At 39.2% G+C, this 25,341-nt stretch overlaps 1 protein-coding gene across 6 annotated transcripts in view; it reads right to left on the bottom strand.

Moving 5' to 3' along the window:
- Positions 1-25,341, bottom strand: part of SLC25A13 (solute carrier family 25 member 13) — a 185,744-nt gene that overhangs the window by 89,447 nt on the left and 70,956 nt on the right. For all 6 annotated transcript variants that reach the window (XM_058725014.1, XM_058725013.1, XM_058725016.1 and 3 more), the window contains one exon: positions 4,230-4,369. In XM_058725014.1, coding sequence (XP_058580997.1) covers positions 4,230-4,369 — 140 coding nt within the window. The remainder of the gene's footprint in view (positions 1-4,229; positions 4,370-25,341) is intronic.

Raw genomic sequence — 25,341 nt, 5'->3', positions numbered from 1 at the left:
GTAAATTATAAAGATTGTTACTATTACTTCTATTTTCCAGAGTGAATCTCAGTACCAACTCTACAGAAGAATTTGGCAGAAAAGTTGAAGAGGCCTTTCACTCTGTCCTCACATTTGCCTCCAATGTCCACCCAGTAAAAAACTGAAGATGGATTTGAATAGACATGTGTTCAAAGAAGATAACGAATGGCCAATAAGCACATAAAAACATGCTCAACATCATTAGTCATCAGGGAAACGCAAATCAAAATCATAAATGAGATACTGCAAAGAGACTTTAGAGTGAAAGGCCTTAGTTTCTCATCTGGAAAATGGGGCCCTTAACTAGGTATATCTGGCTCTTGAGTTTGTGCTTTGGACGGCTACCCTAACCACACCCTGAATGTCGGTTTCGGCTTTCTGGCTGAAAATCCTTCCCGAGGGTTTGTGCTGCAAGAGAGTGGCCTTGTAGGCCGTGCACACCTGCCTGCAGTTGTTCCTTCTGAGCCCCTGGGACGGATAAGCACAGAGCAACCCCTAGACCTGTGCAATGCAAGTATCCAAGAAGTTGTTATCTCTGCACCTCTTTCTTGGCCCTTTCTGTGCACAAGGCCTCTCAACAAAGCTTGCATGTTCAGCAAACATTTGCTCAGTTGGGTGGTTTATCCCAACCAAGGAAGTAATAACCACAGCATGAGAAATACTTGCATAGGACAGAGAGTTAAAGTTAATACCACTTATGAACAGGAGTTCCATCAGGCATAGAAGAATATTTCTCCAAATCGTTTTCTGAAAAATTCAGCATATTAAAATCTATTTTTCAACTGGCAAACATAAAATTAGAACTAAGAATAGAGGGACGTGGAAACATTTATAATTTTTAAAAAATACACATACACATACCCACATATAAAACTGTACTCACATTTACACATACACACCATCACTCACGCAGTTAAGGGTAGACGACAGACCGGGAGATGAACAGCAGCCGTAAATACAATAGTGTCAATAACGGGGTAAAAGGACCGTGGTCCCCTCGTTTCTGAAATCCCTCTTAGCTAGGAACAAGACTCTAGGATAAAGAGGCTTTGAATCCCTGCTTCTTGCCAAAACACTCTCATTTACATGTAAAGTAGAAGCAAGGCAAATTTTGCTCAAAGAGTACCAAATTGATTCACCACTTCACTAATTTATTTTATTTTTTTATTTTTTTTAATTTATTATTTTTTTTTTCCAACGTTTATTTATTTTTGGGACAGAGAGAGACAGAGCATGAACGGGGGAGGGGCAGAGAGAGAGGGAGACACAGAATCGGAAACAGGCTCCAGGCTCTGAGCCATCAGCCCAGAGCCTGACGCGGGGCTCGAACTCACGGACCGTGAGATCGTGACCTGGCTGAAGTCGGACGCCCAACCGACTGCGCCACCCAGGCGCCCCTCCACTTCACTAATTTAAAACCAAAGCACAGAACACGGCATTCAGGCCATGCCCATGAGCAGCACCACCTCGGTGAGTGCACAGCCTGTCCACATAGTATGCAGACGAACACGTGAACACAGGAAGTCCTCACAGCCACATGGTGGCTTATAACACACTCAAACTTGCTTAGATACAGTAAAACATTTATTAAATGAAGAAAAGAGAAACCTGACCTTGCAGACAATGGCTCTGCTCACCAGTCACAAACAGGTGTATACACATAAAGCAGAGGTAACTCACGCACGTGAGACTTGAGTTGGCTGGAACCAACCCGAATTCCCGTCTAAGACCTTCTGTGGGATTGAACAGTGTTTTCTCTACATACCACTAAGCCTCCCTGAAAACACAAACACTTCTCAGCTGTCCCTATGGCCGCTCCTCTTCCTCGTCAGGTGACAGGTAGCAGCATGCACGGTGGCAGCCCTTTCACGTCTTAAGCGGCCAAGCATCTGCTTTCACAGCCCTGGCGCCAGCCAGGGAGCTGGTGCCTATTTGTGAGCCCTGCCCTAGAGCAGAAAGGCGGGTGCATGCTTGACAAAGCAAGAGCCCAAAATATATAGGAGATTAAGCTCTCTCATATCTTTAAGAAGTTCCTGCCTAGAAAAAAAGAGCCCAAAGGAAGCAAACAAAGCATTTGAAGTAGAGGTTTGAAGCTATAGCTGCCTTCAGAAAAGAGTTCAAAGGAAGCAGACAAAACATCTGAGTGGGTGGGTTGGGTGGGGAGAAGGGGTGACCCTACAGTAGACGTCAAAACTGGCTATTTCACTGACATTCACATAAAGTCTACCATGATACATCCATTAATTCCTTTAAATGTGGACCTAGAGTGGAACACAAAGGCAAGGCCCTAACAGATAATTATCCACCATTACCATTTGAACCTAGTGTATGTTCAGCAAGCACTTGTATTCGGGCTACAAAGTCAAAATCATCCCATGCAGGACTGTGGGATGTTTTTCCATTTACCGCTGTAAAAAGGAGTCAAATGTAAGTGAATGCCATACAAGTTGTAGCTAGAAACAATCAGTAATCCTTGAGTCATCTAATCTTTGACTCTAGCTTCTCCATATCTTGAAGAAGGCCTAGAAGCTGCTGGAGTGGCTTACAGCCGACTCAATTCAGCATAATTGATACCTGCTTAAAAGGGAAACATGATCATCCTTACAATATTGCTAACATCCCATTAAGGCTAAAAGTTAATTAGGCTGTGTTCCATAAAGTCAATTTGAGGCATTTGTCTCAATAGCATTATTGTAATTATTCCTCATCAAAATGAATACCACCTCCTACTGCGCGCCAATGTCTTGTGTAAACAACAGCAAAATCCAACAACTCACATTCCATTCTCCTCCTGAGTTATTTAAGTAGGTTTGTGTTTATATAGAACTGAAAATGGGGATTCGTAGACATTAACATTTAAAATAAAAATACAAAGGTATGCTTAAAATATCTTGTTTTAAGGCTAGGAAAATAAAAGCAAACAAAATAGAATGACAAATTTTATATATCATAACAATACCTTTAAAAGTCAAAAAGAGAAGTACCTATTAAAGTCCACCTATTACATATGCTGGTGCCTAGGTGTAGATACCACAAAATGCTAACTGCCTACACAATACAGCATATGGGACAGGTGTGTGTTCTTGTGCCCTCCATATCCACTGCACTCCACTTTCCAACCATTTCTCAGAAGGCTCTGGCAAAGTTGTGGGCACACAAAAGAAATAGGGGCATCAGGATACTCCCTGAGGACATTTCTAGTGAATAAAAGGTGATTTCCCTGGTAAATCTTCCCTCAAGACCCAGAATTTAAACACAGAAAAGTAATGGCCTTACATATATCTTTTAAAATTATATTTAATAAAACAGAAATAAAATTTAATTGTTAGAGAAATAAAACAAATGCATGAAGTCCGAAAGAAAGAGTGGTTTCTCATATAGCCTACAGACCACACAGATTTGACCTCTAGTGACTAAATGTTAATATTAGAATTAAAATAATTAACAAAGCATACTTCAGGGAGAAAACTAGACTGTAACATATGTTGTTACTACTCTTCCATTGGCATCATCAGTGGCTCAATGATGTGAACATAATGGGGGTGGGGGTGATAAGAGGAAGGTGTGAAGAACTAGGCCAAGGAAGGTGCGCCCCAGAAATGTAAACAACTCCCAGAGTTCAACCCTGGATGAGGACAAAAGTGAACAGTGATTCTCAAACTTGGCACCTCAAACATGAAAAGCACCTGTGAAGCTTTCAATACCCCGATGCCCAGGTTCTCCCCGCCCACCTCCCCAATCAAATCTAACCTCTAGAGGTGGGGAACCTAAATAACAATAGTTTTTAAAGCTCGCCAGGCAATTTCAATATGGAGTCAGGTTGCAGACCCCATGCTTCGTCTGTAAAAGGCCTCAAGAGAAATAATTCTGCAGTTAGATGCCGATGGTGACATGTTCATTTCTCAAGGAAAAACAAAATATTGGTAAATAGCAGTGGAACCAATCATAAGCCAAAAATTCAAGTTCCAATTCTGCCCCCTCCTGATTTATGTAGCTTTTCAGCAAATCACTTGATTTCCTGGGGCCTCAGTGAATATTCCTTTTCAATGTGAAAGGGTTCTACCCAGTCTATATGAACCCATCTAATCCTATCGTTTCTACACACTAATAAACAAATACTTCCAAAAGAATGGTCTGGGCAGGTTAGCAATTTTCAGGTAAACCAGGATCCCAGTTTTACTTATTTACTCTCTAAGAGCTACACTCACCAGTAAAAACTGAGTGAATTCTGCATATGTCAGGTGTCTTTTTCTTTCTCTTCCAAAATGTAGTTGCACAAATTCCGAATCCCAGTTAAATGGAATATGTTGATGAATTGTGGTCTGTCCAAAAACTTGCTTAACGTCCTCTGAAAAGAGAAAAGAAAGATTGATTGAAACAAATGAGGTTTATCCTTGTACAATCCGTTATTAAAAGGGTATTGCTCCTTTCTTCTTGTAAAAAGTAACTCAACTTTAAAACCACACAGGTAATAAAACCATGGCAAAAATAAAAGTTGGAATCTTCATGCAGTCAAGAAATCAAAATTAACAATCCTACCCATAAAGAGAAAAAAAAAAAATACACACACACACACACACACACGCTTAAAAGGCAGTAGGAAACCAAACCCAAGTAATAAGCTAAATCTAACATCATCATATCACATGTTTTGTTTCAACAAATATGATTTTCTAGACACACTGGATATAATTCAATCTTTAGTGGCAGGAAACATATACATAAACACATACAGCGCTATACAAGTCTTAAACACAGTCATTTATCAAGTTATTAAAAAGTTCTTGAGGATTTAATAACATCGGTTCTCCCAATCCATGAGCATGGGGTACCTTTCCATTTGTTTGCACTGTCTTCAATTTCTTTCATCAGTGTTTTCTTATTTTCAGAGTACAGGTCTTTAACCTCCTTGGTTAAGTTTATTCCTAGGTATTTTATTCTTTTTGGTATAATTGTAAATGGGATTATTTTAATTTCTCTTTCTGCTACTTCTTTACTAATACACAGAAATGCATCAGATTTCTGTATATTGACTTTGTATCCTGTGATTTACTGAATTCATTTATCAGTTCTAAGAGTTTTCTGGCAGAGTCTTTATGGTTTTCTACATACAGTATCAGTTTGGTAGTATTTGCTGAGGACTTCTGCATCTATGTTCATCAGAGATACTCGCCTGTGGTTTTCTTGTTTTGTAGTGGCTTTGTCTGGTTTTGGTATCAGCACAATGCTAGCCTCGTAGAATGAATTTGGAAACTTTCCTTCCTCTTTTATTTTTGGAATAGTCTGAGAAGAATAGGTAATAACTCTTCTTTAAATGTTTGGCATTATTCACCTGTAAAGCCATCCAGTCTCAGACCTTTGTTTGCTGGGAGCTTTTTGATTATTGATTCAATTTCATTACTAGTAATTGGTCTGTCCAAATTTTCTATTTCCTTCCAGTGCAGTTTGGAAGGACACTGTTAAAATGTCTACACTACCCAAAGCAATCTACAGATTGAATGCAATCCCTATTAAAGTAGCAACAGCATGTTTCACAGAACTAGAACAAATAATCCTAAAATTTGTATGGAACCACAGAAGTCCCCAAATAGCCAAACCAATCTTGAAAAAGGAGAACAAAGCTGGAGGTATCACAGTCCAGATTTCAGGATATATTACAAAGTTGTAGTAATCAAACCAGTACAGTATTGGCACAAAAAAGAGACATATAAGTCAATGGAACAGAACAGAAAACCCAGAACTAAACCCACACTTTTAGAGTCAGTTAATCTACGACAAAGGAGGCAACAAGATTACACAATAGGGAAAAGAGAGTCTCTTCAACAAATGGTGTTGGGAAATCTGGACAGATACATGCAAAAAAATAAAACTAGACTACCTGCTTACACCACAGACAAAAATAAAATAAAAATGGATTAAAGACCTAAATGTGTCTCACATTTATAAAACCATAAAAATCCTAGAAGAAAACATAGGCAGTAAAATATCTGTGACAGAGGCCATAGCAACATTTATCTAGATATATACCCTCAGGCAAGGGAAACAAAAGAAAAAATAAACTAGTGGCACTACATCAAAATATCAAGCTTTTGTGCAGCGAAGGGAAAATCATCAACAAAACAACACGGCAACCTACTGAATGGAAGAAGATATTTGCAAATAATATATCTTGAGTTAATATTGAAAATATATAAAGAAGTTTTACAACTTGACACCAAAAAACAAACCTGATTAAGAAATGGTCAGAGGAGGGGCGCCTGGGTGATTCAGTCGGTTGAGCCGACTCTTGATTCTGGCTCAGGTTGTGATCTCATAGTCATGAGATCCATCCATCGCATCATCAGGTTCTGCACTGGGCCTGCAGCCTGCTTAAGATTCTGCCTCTCTCCCTTTCTCCCTCTGCTCCTCCCCTACACTCTCACTCTAAAAAAATTTAAAAAATGGGCAAAGGACCCAAATAGACATTTTTCAAAAGAAGACATACAGATGGCCAACAGACACATGAAAAGATGCACAATATCACTAATCATTAGGGAAAGGTAAATGCAAATCAAAACCACAATGAGCTATTTGAACAACTGTCAGAATGACTAAAATCAAAAAGACAAGAAATAACAAGTGCTGGCAAGGATGTGGAGAGACAGAAACCCTCACGCACTGTTGGTAAGAATGCAAATTGGTATAGCCACTGTGGAAAATAGTACAGAAGTTCCTCAAAAATTAAAAATGGAAACACTGTATCATTAGGTAATTCTATTACTGGGTATTTATCCAAAGAACACAAAAACATTAATTTGAAAAGATATATGCACCCCTATGTTTACTGCAGCATTATTTACAATAGCAAAGATATGGAACCCAAGTGTCCATCCATAGATGAATGAAGAAGATATAGTATGTATGTATGTATGTATGTATGTATGTGTGTGTATAAATAATGGAATATTACTAGGCCATAAAAATGAATGAAATCTTGTCATGTGCAATAATAAGGATAGACTTAGAGGGTATAATGTGACATAAGTCAGACAGAGAAAGACAAGTATCATATGATTTCACTCATATGTGGAATTTAAGAAACAAATGAGCAACAGCCAAAAGATTAAAAAAGTAGACTCTTAAACACAAAGAACAGATTGGTGATTGCCAGAGGGAAGGTATACGAGAGGATGAGTGAAATAAAGTGGATTAAGAGATACAAACTTCCAGTTATGAAATAAGTAAGTCATAGAGATGAAAAGTACAGCATAGGAAATACAGTCAATAAGATGGTAACAGTGCTGTGTGGTGACAGATGATGATTACATTTATCATGGTAGGGGCGCCTGGGTGACTCAGTTGGTTAAGCATCCAACTTCGGCTCAGGTCATGATCTCACAGTTGGTAAGTTCAAGTCCCACGTTGGGCTCTGCGCTGATAACTCAGAGCCTGGAGCCTGCTTCGGATTCTGTGTCTCCTTCTCCCTCTCTCTCCTTGTCCTTGGCTTGTGCTGTGTCTCTCTCTCTCTCAAAAAATAAATAAACTTAAAAAAAAATTTAAATATCATGGTGAGCACCGAGTAACATATAGAATGGTTGAATCATGATGTGCTCCATTACCAGCTCCCAGATGTTCTGGCTATGGTAAGAACGCCAGTCCCCAGCTAGCAAGCTATCAACCTGGAAGTAGCACCAGCTTATGAGCACTGCACCAGCCATGTGGGAAGTGGAAAGGTGGTAGAAGACACGGTGCCGTATCCAAGTCTAATCCACAAGACATAACTAAACAGCAGATCCCAACACTATTCCACTTAAAGTGCTAACCTGCTACTTGTGGTAAGGAAACAGAAGCTGAAGGAGGGAGGCACTGACACAAGAGAACGAGGCTTCTTGGAAAAGACAGAATGTGAACTGGGTCCTGAAGGCTGCCAAGGATTTACTGAGATGAATCTTTGAGGGAGTTTTTCAGTGGAGGGCAAATAGCATGAAGAAGGGTTCATTTCCTCTGAAGTGAATCAAGGCTCCAATCAGAGCGCTCTGGACCAAAGCCACCTGGGGTCATTGAGACATGACAGATCCTGCTCCGGGTAGTTGCAGACACTAGCCTCACTCACCAGCATAAATGTGGATGCCACATTTATGGTGAAGGAAAGGTTGCTGTGGGAAGAAGAGCTGATCCCGGGACACTGCAGAGAAAAAGACCCAGGGGTTTCTGTTTGTTCGTTGTTTTTTGTTTATTTTTTTACCATTTAGTATAATTTCTACAAAAGTTTCCTCACTTACCTACCAGAGGTTTACGTACTCTGCTATCGTGAGACTGCCAAGTCGTTCTAACTGGACAAACCAGATGATTGTTCAAGGGGAAAGGAGGATTCTTGCTAAAGAGGAAAACGACCAATATTTCTACTCATTTTCACCACTAATCAACTCTTTTAAAGAATTAAAACATTAAATTTTACCACCCTGAAAACTCACACATTTTCTCCAAAAACACTGAATGGGTTCCTAAGTCAGAGAGCACTTCCTCCTGCTCTGATAAGTCATTCTGGGGCACGTGCTTTCTGAAATGCTTGGGCTCCACATTTTCCTGTAGCTTCATGAACAGAAACCTCTATGAGACCAACAGTGACAACAGGGTCCTGGAATTTCCCCCCTTCACTTTGGAAGACACCTCAGGTTAATATTCTTTTTTCCTTTCAGGAAGCACAAATAGCTTTCTCATTTAACATTTTATTGTTTTAAGATTTCTCCATGCCTTGTAAGGCAATGATCAGTAAGAGTACTCCTCCTATTTTATAGCTGGAAAATCAGAAACTAATAACCAAAGTGATTTTCAAATTCTGCTCTGTCTTCTGGCTCCCATGGGAAATTTGTGAGCTTTATGATGAAAGACTCCAGGAACCAACTGAAGGCCATCCTACCTACACCTTTACCATCCCCTGGCCTTTCCAAACCTAACTTGTATTCCTGGATGGGAAAGTGGAAACCCTAAATATCCTAGGCTTTTTGGTTACTTATTGGGCTCAGTGAACTGCATATGTAACTAGAACTCGTAACTTACCAGCTGACGGCTTTCAAATAACCATCACATGGCAGATTTATCACTAACTTAAAAGGAGTGAGTAGAAGATCCCTCCTAGTCTAAAACACAAGGCTTAAAATCTTACCCCCAGGTTGAGGTCAGACAGGCAAAGAAGCAAAACTGAATTAGCACTGAAATCGCAATGAAGCATCAGATTATATGTTTTGGGTATTTAAAGTCATACTTTTCTTAGCTCAGGCACTACTCCTCCTGAAAGTAAAAACAAATTAGAATGCTTATCTCTTAAAGTATAATCATTGCTATTTCAGTCTGTGCCAAACAAACTATGTTTGGAAGGCATACAGTTCCCATAATATCACCAAATAACGGCAATATTATTGAAAGCAAGACCTCACCAAATAAGCACAAGGATCCGTTGATTTTATTTGTGGGACTCTGCTTTCCCCACAAATGTTTCCGGCCTAAAAGTCTACTGTAGTTTTTTAAAGATTATAAAAAGACAATTAGAAACTGGCAACTGTTTCTTTCCTAAATATAACTTCAAAAAGTCAACTAATTTCTCCTAAGATAATAAATTTCCCAGGCTATAGAGTATGGTTATAGTAGAAAAAGTTGTGATTTTTAGAGCTGGGTCATAGACAATATGATGTTGTGTATAGAATGTCCTAAGGAATCCACTAAAAAACTATTAGAACGATTAGAACTGTTAAAACCATACAATAAATTAGTCCAACAAGACATTTCTAGACACGAAAATGAAATTAAGAAAACAATTCCATTTTCAACAGCCTCAAAAAGAATACAATGTTTAAGTATAAATTTAACAACAGGCAAGCAAAACATATAATCTCAAAACTACAAAACATTGTTGACAGAAATTAAAGACCTAAATAAATGGAAAAATAGCCCATTTTCATAGACTGGAAGACCTATTCCCCCAAAGTGCTCAACAGATTCAGTGTAATCCCATCAAAATTCTAGTTGGCTTCTTTGCAGAAGTTGACAAGCTGATACTAAAATTCATATGGAAATTCAAGGGAGCCAGAATAGCCAAAACAACCTTGAAAGAGAATAAAGTTTCATTTTAAATTTACTACATAGCTACGGTAATTAAGAATGTGTAGTACTGGCCTAAAGACAGATATACAGACCAATGGAATGGAATTGAGAGTCAAGAAATAAACACATTTTTGGTCAACTGCTTTTCAACAAGAATGACAAGACAATTCAAAATGGAAAGATCAGTCTTTTTGACAAATGGTTGTAGGACAAGTGGATATCCCAACATGCAAAAGAAAGATGTTAGAAACCCTACCTCACACCATATACAAAAACTAACTCAAAACAGAGCAAAGACCTAAGTGTAAAAGCTAAAACTGTGATGCTCTTACTGCAAAACATAGGCATAAATTTCTGTGGCTTTGGATTAAGAATTTTTTTTAGATTATGACACACATAACACATGAAAATAATACATAAACTGAATTTTGTCAAAATTTAAAACTTTTGTCCTCCAAAGGATACCACCAACAAAGTGAAAAGACAGATTACAAAATGGGAGGAAAATTTTGCATATCATGTATCCGATAAAGAAAGGACTCTGGAAGATAGAAAGAACTCTTACACCTCAATAATAAAAGGACAAATCATCCAATTTTAAAAGTGGGCAAAGGATTTGAGTAGACATTTTTCCAAAGAAGACATATACACAGCCAATAAACACGAGAAGATGCTCAACATCATTAGCCATCAAGCAAATGCAAACCAAAATCACAATGAGATAATCACTTTATCCCCACTAATAACAAGCATTGGCGAGGATATGAAGAAATCAAAACCCTCATAAATTGCTGGTGGGGATGTAAAACCATGTAGTCACTTAGCAAAACATTTTGGCAGTTCTTCAAAAAGTTAAAAATAGTTACCAAATCCCCTGACAATTCTACCCCTAGGTATACATCCAAGAGAAATGAAAACATATGTTCACATAAAAACTGGTACACAAATGTTCATGGTAGCACTATTCATAATGCCCAAAAAGTGAAAACAATCCAAATGTCCATTAACTAAAGGATGGATAAACAAAATGTGGCATGTCCATAATAATGTATTATTTGTCAATAAAAAGGAATATAGTACTGTAACATGCTACAGCATGGATGAACATTGAAAACATATTAAGAAGCCTGTCTGTAAAGGCCACATTTTGTATGATTCCATTTATGTGAAATTTCCAGAATAAGCAAATGCTTATTAGATTAGTGGTTGCCTATGACTAGAGGGACAAGGAGAAAACAGGAAGGGGGAGTGAGGACTGCTAAGGTATGGAGAGAGAAAAATATACCTGGGGTGATGAAAATGTTGTACAATTGTGGCGATAGTTTCACATATCTGTGAATATACTAAAAACCTCTACATGATACACTTTAAGTGGATGCATTATATTTCAATAAAGTTTTGTTTTTTTTTTTTTTCTTTAAACCTGGGACTGTCAGATCTGCCTCTTACTAGTGAGTGACATTAAGCAAATTATTTACTCTGACTCAGTTCTCTCTGTAAAATGGGAGTAAAATATCTATCTTGGAGCACTGTTCTGGAGCTAAATGTGCCTATCACAATGTTCTAAACATAGTAGGTGACCATCAAAATGGTAAAACTCCAAAATCTCAAGTCTTAATGATAATAAAAATTGTTATCTGGGAATCAAATATTTACAAATGATACCAAAAAAAAAAAAAAAAGCAGGCACAGTGTGATTTGGAAATATCATATACATTTCTCAAAAAGCAGTAATTTTCCTCAAATACTTAAAATCCATCCTTCTCTTAGCTCATACATTAAACTTTTGAATGAAAAGTGATCAAAAATTTAGTAATTTTCTATTATGTTTTTGAAAGTATGAAATTAAGAACGATTAAGAACCTCCACTCTTTACTTTGAAGATCTTTCAGATAGTAGGACTATTTAATTGGCAAATTACTTGCACATGCCATTAAGTGGTTAGACTGAATTTGTTTTTACAAATTCTATGGACCCTTATTCCTTAACCTCCACCACACTATAATCTGAAACCATCGAGGTCTTCACTTATGCAAATTTAACTTTCTATGTTCTTGTTTCCACACAGAATAACTAAATTAATGCACTTTAATTTCCAAAAGATCCACTTTTTGAAGCTGCAAATCAAGGAAAACTGGTTTCCCATTCAAATAAAAAAGGTTCATCAAGCTACATTATTTTAAACACTGAAGCATAATATCTCTCCCATGGATCCTAAATATTTCATTAATACAATAACACAAAAAGGATGTTTCTATTAAACCGGAAAGAAATCCCTCTTGGAGGCAGAGGGAGAGTTGGCGAACAACCTGCACTTTCTCTCTGAACAGCTTTGCCGGGGTGCTTTTTTCTAACACATGCCTAATCCTCAAAGAAAGTTGTGGTTTCACTCTAAGGGAAATAATATCCCACCCTGCTGATATTGTTAACAACAGCATATATGGCCATCGTATTTTAAGCAGGGAGCAAAAGACAAATTGTTGAATTCGTAAGTTAAATAACATAATGGAGTGAGTGGATGGAGACCTATCTCTACTGCCACATGCTCCAGTATCAAGGCTGCCATTTCAAACCCTTTTGACAAGTGCCTTTTTATATTAATCACAGTTAAGGGTCTGGAGAGGAAAGAAGTATTCTGGCTACAATCCACACTCGCTCAAGAAAGTTCTAGGGGGAAAATGGGTGCCATTAAAATAGAGTAAGTACACAGTAAGTACTTCACACATGCGGCCCTTCTCATTAAAACTGAGTTCTCTGTAAGCCCCCGTATACTTGCTATTATTATTATTCTGAACATGTAGGTACAGTGGTGATAAGTAGCTTTCAAAAAGTAAGCACACACGCACACTGCACACACACAGGCAAGCTGGGCTGAATATTGTACCCAAGTCATACTTTTGTGGTGCTGGTGTATGTAAAAATGAGGGCTAATTTCCAACTCTTCCAATTCTGTACTTAGAGAGGGACAGGACTACTCTGATGAAGTCTCGGGTATCCTAGAAAAAGCATCCTCCACCTCACAGAGCCAGAAAACAAAGTTGTCCCTACAAAACCAGTCACTTTCCCTTCTCTTTGGGCCTGTTTCCATATTCATGAAAGAAAGCCAGAAACTACACCAGCCATTATTCCACTGCAGTGTAAATGACATATCCTTGGAGAGCTTCTTTAAAACAAATTCCCAAGCCCCATGCCCTAAGATTTTAATTCAGTACACTCGAGATGGAACCAGGGAGTCCACAGTGGTAATGAACACCTCCACGCTATCACAACAAAAACCCATGATCTTATTGGTAAGAATCCTTCCTATTCTAAAATCTGATGGCTCTATGAATCCACAAGATTACTACACTGTTTAACTCATTCCTGCAAATGTTGGTACACAAAAATAAAAAAAAAGGTTAAAGGCTGGCAGATACCTAGCATTTGTATTAATCTTCTATCACATGCATTATCTAAAATAGACAGCAGGGCGCCTGGATGGCTCAGTCGGTTGAGCTTCTGACTTCAGCTCATGTCATGATCCCGCGGTTTGTGAGTTCGAGCCCCGCATCGGGCTCTGTGCTGACAGCTCAGAGCCTGGAGCCTGCTTCCGATTCTGTGTCTCCCTCTCTCTCTACCCCTCCCATGCTCATGCTCTGTCTCTCAATAATAAATGAACATTAAAAAAAAATTTTTTTTAATTGAAAGTGAGTGGTCAACTGAGATATTTTCAATCTATATGCTAGAAAAGTTACTTTCAATTGGGTAGAATGACCCATTAGCAGTCTTTAATAACATCAAAAGTAGGTCCATTAAAGTGATGTTTGAAGGCACAGATTAGTCACTCTCCAGACGTACAAGCTTGTTTTTAATCATCTGTTGCATTAATTATTGTTAACTTTCTTCACCCCTAGAGAACACAACCGAAACATTCCAACTTTTTAAAGCAGTACTTGGAATCCCTAACTCATTCTCTAAATGCAAATATATCTATATTGTTTTACAAACCAATTTCCTAAGCTAGTTTCCTTAGACAGATGTAATCAAAAATAATGTTCTTGCAAAAGCATGAACATATATCTAACCCTACTGAAATGCTTCAAGAGCAGATGTACTACAAATGCACACCCACAGTGATCCCATATTAGTATAAAACTGTTTTATTTCAATTAAAATGTCTAACTATCCACCCCCAACACATACCTAAACTGTAATTTTCTCTGAGAACTTCCAATATGTTCTTGATTTTGTTTCCTTTATCAACCTATCAGAGCAAAAACTGCCTTGCAACTGTTGGAAGAAATCAGTCATTAGCAGCAAGATTACAGCAAATTTTCCAATTTAGAAAAACTGTATTTTTATCTCTCCCTCATACTGAAAGAATAATGGTGTAATTTTCCTATTTTTAAGTGAGCAGTACAGCTTAAAATAGTCAAATTTTCCCAGTGCTCCAACTTTTAGGATTTACTGTTAGCTTTCTGTTCTCGACACCTCCCCTATTCACACGTTCTCCTCTCCCTCCACCTGACCCACACATGCACACGCACACCACAGGGGCAGAAGCCCCCAGTCAGCCTCTCCACACCGACAGTCTTCTAAAGAACAGCTAACCTTCAGGCAGTTGTTAACTAAGGAGTGGCTTCACAGGGTTATTGTGATTTAGTCCCCAATTGACATTCTTCCACCTTTTCAACAGGCCTTCCCCCCCACCCCTGCCCTATTTTTAAAATGGAGTGATGAAGTAGCAACAAGTCCAATATTGTAGCCATTTGAGCACGGACGACTCTCAAATTATCCCACCACCTGGAAATGCTCCCTGATACTACGATCTTTGAAAATTGAACCCATTATGGTCAATCGTGCAAATCCGTATTTAGCTTTTTGTAAATAGTGGATTTTTGACCCAATGAACTGGAACAGCTTCTGAGCAGTGTCTGGGATCTCAGTCAAGACACTCTGTACCCAGGCATGCCACGATTCTTATCAGTGTGGAAATTATTTCCTTTCAAGACTCACACTGTTCTTATTCAATATTCTTACTCTCTATTGGAATGTGTATAAGAAAACGGACTTGAGTCTCAGAGTTAACATAAAAACTAAAATCTACTGTACAGCAGTAAGCCTCTTTCACCAAAATAACACACAATTTTTCTGAAACCCCCAAATCAGAATCAATATTAACAAAGAACTTCCCCCAAATAATGCTCCTTCCAACTCTTAACTATTTTTCCCCTCGCTTAGCTTTTGAATATTTCATTTTCCAAGTGTCTTTACAAACATGACAACAAATGATCTTCTTCCCAGTGAGCTTAAAAAAATGTTGGGTGAGTTCTGTCCTCTTCTAGTCTAACACTTCCATTCCTCTAGCTTTTTATATTTATTATTAAGTTTGGGTGCATACCTTCAAAAACTTATTTCCATAATTTTAACTGCTCCTTTTCTGCACCCTGAGTCAAAATGACGGAAGCAGATGTCGTCACATCACCCAGCATATGTTTCCGCATATGTCGTCACATCACCCAGCCTGCCTATCCCCAGAGTGTGCCAACTCCACTGTCGCCACAGCAGGTGTTACAGGACAAATCTAACTGTGAGCCCAGAAAGGCCCCTCCAGACACGTTACCATCCACATCAAAGAATGAACTAGAGAAGGGCATGAGAGATCATGCCACTAGTTCTGTAGATCGTGGGTAGGTCTCACACACAAAAGAAAGGTCCTGTTCAAATGAGTTCGACAAAGTTAGATGAGTTTATTGTTCTGCAGGGTTTCTCAGAGCCTTAATAAGCTAAAAATTTCAAGCTTTATGACTGTCTAGTAGGAGGATCCTTTTCTCACGCAACACTTACTAACATAAACAGGAAACACCAATACTTTAAGGTACCCAAACACACAATCTCGTTCAATAGCAAAGATTAAAGGACAAGAGGCCACTGCAGTTTCCAATAAAAGAGCAAAACTGGGCTGGTTTCTTTTGGACTCCAGGTCAACTGACAGAGCTGAAGCAGCGGGCCAGTCAAAACTTCCCCAGTGCGGCACAAGGCACAGACTATATTACAACTGAAGTTTTTAACAGCTGCAGAAGTCTTAAATAAGAAATATGTCTCCTTGTTCATCTGTCCCTCTACAAAAAGCCATTCTTATCTTTTGGCAGATCACTGACCTCTTTGAGATCTGCTAAAAGCAAATGCTCATTTGGACAAAGCATTACTGACAGCTATGGCTGTTCACGGACTCCCTGACACTTACCCAGAGCCCCAGATTCAAGAAGTCCCGTCTTTCAAAAATTCCTGTCTTTAAAGTTCAATCAAAAACGGCAGAACTCACCCTCCCCCATTCATGCTCTGTCTCTCTCTGTCTCAAAAATAAACAAATGTTAAAAAAATAAATAAATAAATAAATAAATAAATAAATAAATAAATAAATAAAAAAAGGGGGCGCCTGGGTGGCTCAGTCGGTTAAGCGTCCGACTTCGGCTCAGGTCACGATCTCACTGTCCGTGGGTTCAAGCCCCGCGTCGGGCTCTGTGCTGACTGCTCAGAGCCTGGAGCCTGTTTCAGATTCTGTGTCTCCCTCTCTCTCTGACCCTCCCCCATTCATGCTCTGTCTCTCTCTGTCTCAAAAATAAATAAATGTTAAAAAAAAAAAAAAGAATTAAAAAAAAAAAAAAAACAGAACTCTCCCCACAAAAAAAAAAAAAAAATGCAGACCCATACACACACCAATACCACATACATAATGAAAGTGGTTGCTTATGCTCATATACTAAGAATAACTTTAAAATTGCATGATAAAACAGTTCATGAAATTTTGTTCACTGTAATGAAAAAGACAAAGTTAAAGAAACAGAAAAACATGCAATAGCATTATGCAAGTAAAAATTTTAGATTTCAACCTAAGGAAGTGCTGTGGTATAGAATATACTTTGGATTTTCAGGGGGTCCAATTGTGATGTTTGCCAGACGAAAGTAAGATTCAGGTCCTCCACTACCATTGAGCTAAGCTATTACTATTGCCTCCTGCAGATCCAACAACAGAAGAAATATCAAAGGATAGGAATAGTTAAATTAGCATCATTAAGAGACCAATCACTGGTGGGTGCACTAAATATGTCAGATTAACCACCCCCCCCCGCGCACACACACACACAAACACTCTTTCTGAAAATTCATACTAAGGAATAGGCTTTGCTTTCCGAGCACCCTCAAAGAAGAAACTTGGGGAAATGAAAGTGGGAAATCACTATTCACAATGTGTCTACGCCACATCTTCAAACCCTGACCTTCACTTCCTCTACTCACATAAAGGGAGTGGTCATCTGCCTGCTTCACACGGGTACTGCAAAGCCCACACAATGATCATAGGCATGTCTGCCTCTGGCTGTGCCCCACTCCAATTAATGCAAGAAAACCTACCTTTTCCAAGGATCATTTGGATCTGGTCCCTGTCCTCTGAAGACCCTGTGGGACTCCCAACTGCCTCTCCTATTAAATAAAAACTCCTGCCCAGGGGCCTGTGATGGGCACTCCATCAAATGGCACCCATAGCTCTTACGTTGCATATTTCAATCAAAGGCTTCCTCTAACATCCTCCACCCGTGGACCACTTCCCTACCTCCCACCACTCCAGGACTCCCCCTGTACTTAGAATTCTGGTCATGTCAAAAGATAAAGCTTCCTGGGTAGAGACTATATCAAATGCACGGCAACAAATTACGTGGACATGTGTGTCACCAGGGCAACTTTCTATATATACCAAGAACTCTAATCCGGGTACATTCTTCTTTATCATTACTTTCCACTGCAGTCATAGAAACAAACTCCTTACTAATGCATTTGCTTATTATTCTTTACTTCATGAAAAATTATTAAATCCCCCTCATGTCTGATATAGACTGAAACCACTACCGATCAGTTGGCACCTACCTTCACTAAGAAGGCAGCCCGCCTCACAGAGCACAACCACCACCAGAGGGAGGCAGCAGGACATGGTCAACAGCAAACACTTGGCTGTCACCAGGCTGCTACCCTGGCAACTCCATGACTGTGGACAAGTTACTTAAACTTCCCAAGGAGGAGTACCTGGGTGGCTCAGTTGGTTACACTTCGACTCGGGTCATGATCTCACGGTTCATAGGTTTGAGCCCCGCGTTGGTCGCTGTGCTGACAGCTCAGAGCCTGGAGCCTGCTTCTGTCTCCCTCACTCTCTGCCCTCCACCGCTTGTGCTCTGTCTCTCTCTCTAAAATAAAAATTAAAACAAAAAACAAAAAAACAAAAAAACCCAAGGCCATTTCCTCATCAGAAAAATGAGAATTATATAGTATAAACCTCCTAGGTTGTGAGAATTAAGTAACAAATTACATAGAAAGCATTCAGACCAGAGGCAAGTATGTAATAAGTGATCAATAAACTTAAAGATAAAAATGACAGGTACTTTCCTTCTCTAAAGAGATTATGTAACACCATATATCTCTAGAGCAGAACAAGCTCAGCAGCTACCATTGGGTCCTCCCTCCTTTTCTTTGACCTCCTTTTCCCCCACAGCCAAGTCACATACGATTGATTGATTCTCATGAATGACCCTGGTGGGTCCAGAGGTACAAGTCCAGTCCAGGAGTCCATTATCTCCTGCCTAGACTTTCACAGCACCTTCCATGTGAACATCACCTCCAGACCTCCACAGCTCCAAGATCCTGGCATCCACAGCCCACATGTCACCTCAGTGTTCAGACACTGTTGCTCTAGGGCAGCTCAGATAGCATCTATCTCTCCTACCCACTTCGATTGCTTTACGTTACAGATCACCATATATTTGTTTACCTTCTCCCTAAAATGTAAGCTCTCATAGGAAGATTTTTTAATCTTGTCATTTCTGTATCTCCACTCTTATAGTCAGATTTGAGAGATATCCCGCTTTACTAATTCTTTTCTCTCATCCACTTAAATGCCTTCAAGCACTATTTGCTGATAACTACCAAATTTCTATCTCCCAAATTCCACACTCAATTTAAGTGCCTATTTGACATCCTCATTTACATATCTATTAGGCATCAAACTACCACATCCAAAAGTTAGCTCCTGTTCTCCTCCCACCCCCAGCCTGCAGCCCTTCCCATCCTGGTTGATAACTCCACCCTTCCAACTGGCCAAAGACTTTGGAATCATTCTTGCCTCCTCTCTTTCTTTCACAGCCCACATCCAATCCATCAGAGAACTCTGTTGATTTTCTCTTCAAAATACCCCTCACCTCCCTCAGGTCCAAGCCACCATGATCATTCACCTGGATTACTACAATAGCTTTCTAACTGATCCTTCTCTTTCTACTCTGTCCCTTCCATGCTCTATTCTCAGAGGAGCAGCCAAAGTGATCCTGTTAAAACATAAACCTGCTCATATCATTCCTCTGCTAAAAAAAAAAAAAAAAAAAAAAATCCTATGATGGTTTCCCAGTTCACTTACCATCAAGGTCCAAGCCCTAACCTTGATCGGAAGAGCCTTACTACTTCATCTGATCTGTTACTTCTCTGAGCTCCTTTCCTATGAGGCTCTCTCTGACTCACACAAGTCCTCCTTGTAGTTCCTCAAATGTGCCAACTACAGTCCAGTCTTTGAACCTGGACGACAGCCATTCTTTTAGTCTAGGACAATCTCTCCCCTTCCTCCATCCCTGTATCTATATGATCAATTCCCCTACCTCTTTCAAATTTGTGCTCAAAAGTCACTTTCTCAGTCTTTTTTTTTTTTAATGTTTTATTTATTTTTGAGACAGAGAGAGACAGAGTGTGAGCAGGGGAGAGGCAGAGAGAGCGAGTGAGACACAGAATCCGAAGCAGGCTCCAGGCTCTGAGCTGTCAGCACAGAGCCTGACGCAGGGCTCGAACTCACAAACTGTGAGATCATGACCTGAGCCGAAGTTGGACGCTTAACCGACTTAGCCACCCAGGTGCCCCAAAAGCCACTTTCTCAACAAAGACAACCAAACCATATTGTGTACAGAGGAGAACCTTCTTGGTTTCATAAATCATTGTAATCACCCAAATATCATCAGAACATACCCATTAAGTGTCTTAATCCCTAGTATTAACATCATCAACTTGTGTATGTTCCTGTTAATACTCTGGTGGACCGGTAAGAAAACTTATGTTCCACTACTCCACCAACTGTTTTGATAAGTAAAGTTTTATTGGAAGATAGCCATACTCATTCATTTACACACTGTCCATGGGAATAGTCAACAGAGTTGACTAGTTGTGACAGAGACCCTAAGGCCCACAAAGCTCTAAAATATTTACTCTCTAGTCCTTTACAGAAGAAGTCTATTGTCCCTGATCTAGCATAAAAGCAATGCTCAAAAAAAAAAAGGAAATCACGTTGATACTCAAAAAATGTATATTTTAAAGAGGTAAGGCCTTAAATATTACAAATTGAAGTTTTTATGAATATCTCCTTATATAATGGTATAGAGATTTATGATTAATATAATGTGACTTTATTTATTATTTCTTTACTTTGGTTAAATGACTAAGACCATCAAGAAATACCATTTCTTCTTTCCTCTTCCTATCCTGCTTGCTTGCCACCATGATTTACTCTCTTTTGTACATCCCCTCTCCCACTACATTAGTCAAAATTTGACAGTATCAGTGATGTTCAAATTCTGAGTATTCTGAAGTTCCGTTCCATTTGTTATATTCAATGTGTTAACATAATATAAATCGACTAATATTTATGTATTTTTTTAAAAAACTATGCTTACTTTTTAGTTCAGAGGTAAAATATAGGTCCTGTTCCTTCCTTCTGAAAGGTTTAGCATGGATTCCTACTGGCAACAGACCCATCTACAAAATGGCAGACATCCACTAGCATCTTTAGATAATGAATCACAGATATATACTGTCCCTTTCAAAATTTGTGTCTTCGCCAACTTACATTTTCCAAATGCAGTGCAACAGGCAGACTAACATTTATTACTAAATAAGCTTTTATTTAAATACTTCAAAGAAACCTTAAGGCAGTCAAAAATTTATACACATAGATATACATAAACATACTACAAACATTCGATGCAACAGCATTCAAAATCTCAGCAGGATTTTTGTGAAAACTACTTTTTCTAAAATTGTTTTGATAATTCAAAAGACCAAAAACAGCCATGATAATCTTAAAAAATAAAGTTGGAGGATTCATCTGAAATCAAGACTTATTACAAATCTGTAGTAATTAAGAAAGTATAGGATGCTGCAGAAAGACAATTACAGAAGAACAGAGTTCAAACAGAGGAATGATTTATCATCACTGTATCACTGTAGGGCAATAAGAGAGCAATCATTTCAATAAATGGTGCTGGGAAACTAGATATCCGGGGCGGGGGGGGGGGGCTGGGGAGTGACCCCCACTACACGCAAAAGTAAACAAAAAAACCCAAACACATTCTAGAAAGAGTAAAAATATAAATCTGAAAGGAGAACGAAAACACTTCTGGAAGATAACATAGGAGATACTATCTTCATGACCTTGTGGTAAGCAAAGATTTCTTAAACAGGATACAGAAAGCAGTATCTGTACCAGAAAATGCTGATCATTTAACTACATTAAATCAACAATTTCTATTCCTTGGGGCTCTATTAAGTGAGTGGAAGTACAAGTCTGAGAGTGAAGTTATCTGTAAGATACACAACCTGTGAACACTCTCTACCAGACAAACACAACACCACTAAAGAGGATGCCCGAAAGGCGAGTAAATCTTTTCTAAACGTTGCACAACCCAGTAATAATCCGAAAAATGCAAATTAAAGCCACATGGTGAAGTATCACTAAAATAAAAATGACTAGTAATACCAAGTGTTAGCCAAGACATAGAATAAAGAGAACTCTTACACACTGACAGTGTGAATGTAAACTAGCACACTCTGGAAAACTGTTTGGCAGTATCTATGGGAGTCAAATAAACACATTTTCTATGACCCAGAAATTCTACTCCTAGAAATGCTCGCCATACCCACATCCCAAAGATGTATAAAAGAATGTTCAAAGTACATTATTTGCAGCTGCCAAAACTGGAAGTGTGAAAACGTCTACCAATGGCAAAATGAATAAGCAAATTAGGAAAGAATCCTACAGAGGAATACTATACATACAACAAACAAAAACAACAAAGTAAAAATACACACAAACGTGGCTGAATCTCACAAATATTATTTGAGTAAAAGAAGTCAGGATGAACAGTATATTCTGTATCTTTCCATTTTTGTCAAGTTTAAAAACAAGCAAACCCAACTGATGGCGGTAGATGTCAGCTGTGACCACTGGGCCTGGGGGACAATAGCTGGGAAGGGGCCCAGGGAGTGCTGGCACTATTCTTTCTCATCTGGATGATGACAGAGCAACTATACACACTGTGAAAAAATTCATCAAGATGTACACTTATGACTTGTGCATTCATCTGTACGGATGCTATGCTTATATACAGTATACTTTAAAGATTAAAAGTAAAAAAATCACCATCATATATAAAATAGCCCACAAATGCAAAAAAAAAAAAAAATAGAACAAAATGTTTTTTCTCTACACATACAGAACTGCAAACTGTTAAGTAGAATTTTTTTTCTTATGCTGAAATCCTGTTATCCATGTTACACATCTGTTGACATTTCAGAATGCATTTAAAAATATCAGGTATCAAAGTAAGAAAATATGGTAAGAACAAAATATTGGAGATATACTTTCCCTCAAATGAAACAGGTGAACATAATGAATTAGATACCAAAGGAACAAAATTGGCCTAATCAGGATCTTTTCATTGTAGCAAACACAGGGACTAATCTAGACATGAAAATATGCTAAACATAAATGAGGCCTCAAGAAAGTGGGGCAAGCCTTCACTGAAATGTGACACTTGATTATCTGCCCCTCACACCACCTGATTTTTGTTTGGTGTGTACCAGAATCAGCATTAGTGGGAGCATGAATACTGCTGACTTATTGACAAACACTGGTGCCTACTGAGCTTAGTCATGGAAGCCTGGCTTCCAATAAGCCCTCACGTGGAAACCCACTATGTGTACAGATGAAGAGTGTTATTGCTCTCCTCTGGATGAAATGCAAGGCCAGGAAACATGGGGAACTGAGGCCACTCTCCTGCCTGGCCTACAGGGCCAAGGGAAGGCCCCAGATGAACCTCTGTATCCTGTGAAACAGTGCTTCCCTCATGACCCCACCTGACTGAGCCAATCTGGGAGGTTAAAAAAAAAAGAAAAAAAGAGCCCTTCCTCTCTCACCTCTTCAGGCTTACCCCTCCCAAAGACACACACCCAGGCAACCTTCTGAAACACAAAAGGGCCATTCTTGGGTGAAGGGTTTACAAGGAGCTAAGGATGCAACCAGACATAGGAGTGTTACTGCACAGACCTCAAACAGCATCACACAGAGAGACACCAGTTCACAGATTGGGATTCTCTTAATTCTGGGGGTTTATGAGACCAAGATTAAGTCAGTCCTCTTTTCTGCCCAACTCTACTTTTTAAAAAAATTTCTTCAACCCCATTATGAGTTTCTTGGAAGACATACTTATTGCTAGCTTCTTCTAAAGATACCTGATGTCAAAACACTCCTTAGGCTCCCATGTCCCCCATATGATTTTTGTCAGTTTACTGGGGTAAAACCCTATTATACACAGCACCCACCTCTCCTGGATGATGCTTCTCTACTTTCTGAAAAAATGTTGAAAGTCAGCTATTATTTTGCAAGCTGATGGTCATTTGGGGATCTTCTTTGTAGTATGCATAACCCTTTTAGTTTAATCTCAAATAGGGATGAATCGCGCAGAAAGGCCCAGGCTACATTGTATGACCTCCCACCCACCCCCCCCGCTGCTGCTGACACACACTGGGCAAGGGCCCCATCAGCTCATCATAAATGGATACAGCACATATCCTGTATATGTTTTGTGAGATAGGGAGGCTCTAGAACAAACTGCCTGTGGAGGGCGGGGTACTGGGAGAGAAGCCACACATTCTTCTACAAGTTACATGCAACTGATGTAATCAGACTTGTAGTTCCTCGAAGCCATGATTTCTTATTTCAATCTCTTATGCCTTCAGAGATGGGACAGAACAGATAGTAAGAAAATTACTGGCTAATTGGCCAGTGGTTACGCTGCAAGTTAAAAGTGCAGGGCTTGCCCCCCAACCACCAAAAAAAAAAAAAAAAAAGGAAAAGAAAAAGAAAGAAAAGAAAAAAAAGAAAAAGAAAATCCTCCTTTGCTCTCTTCAAGTTTTTTCTTTTAGTAGTATTTTTATAGAGGCCTTTGTTCCCCAGACAGCACTTTTACATGCAGTATATATTTTCATCTTCACATAGTCCTGGTAAAGCAAATTATTATTACCCTGATCTTATAGATGAGTAAAATAAGGCTCAGGAAGTTGAAACCCATCAACAAACTGCTAGGAGGAAGTGTAAACAGAATCTCAGGCCACTCTTCTTGTTACACCTCATAGATGACCCTCTCTCCTGCCTCTTGCTTCTTCACCCTTTCTTTTCTTCTGCTCACACTAACACACATCCCTCCCTGTACTGGGGACAGTGTCCTCTTTCCTCTGCCAGGCCAGTGGTGTGGCTGGTGCCAAGAGCCCTTCCTGCTTCATGCTCATGATGGAAGGAAAGCATCTACAGTCCATTTCTCAGTGCCCTCATCTCTATCCCGGCTCTCTCACACTTCTCCCTCCAGACATGCTACAGAAAGGGTGAACGCTGGTGCTCAACTCACTCAAAGGTACAGGCGTTCCTCAGTTCATTCCCAGGAAACGCTATCGTAACACCTTCATCCAACTGGTTTCCATTGGGTAAATCAACACCACCGTGAGCTAGCGACTCATTAACTACTTGAAAGTTTCAACGGGGACATGTTTTATTGGGGTTCCACTGAAAAGCTGTGGTTACAGTGACACTAAGAGGAATCAGGTGATGGGGAAAAAAACTAAAATTATTCTAGGTATTTTTAAATATGAAATCATCCTCACGAAGTGCTAATGAAAAGCATCTGAGCTTCTGGATCGCATGAAACAAAACCATGTTTTGCCTTTGCGCTTGCAAAGCTAGCTGATCTAGTTGTAAATAACTGTCATGTCAAAGGAATGTGGAAAAAAGGGTGTCGAAGGGGAAGGCTTCTAGAATAAGTCTATTATGCTGTCTTATCTATATGTTATGTAGTTATTATGTTCATTTCTGATAAGGAAAATGAAGACCTGAGAGGATAATTAACCTGC

Source organism: Neofelis nebulosa, chromosome 4, assembly GCF_028018385.1.
Source record: "Neofelis nebulosa isolate mNeoNeb1 chromosome 4, mNeoNeb1.pri, whole genome shotgun sequence".
NCBI lineage: Eukaryota > Metazoa > Chordata > Mammalia > Carnivora > Felidae > Neofelis > Neofelis nebulosa.
Note: the sequence above shows the minus strand (reverse complement) of the source record. Positions and strands in the feature narration are given on the sequence as shown.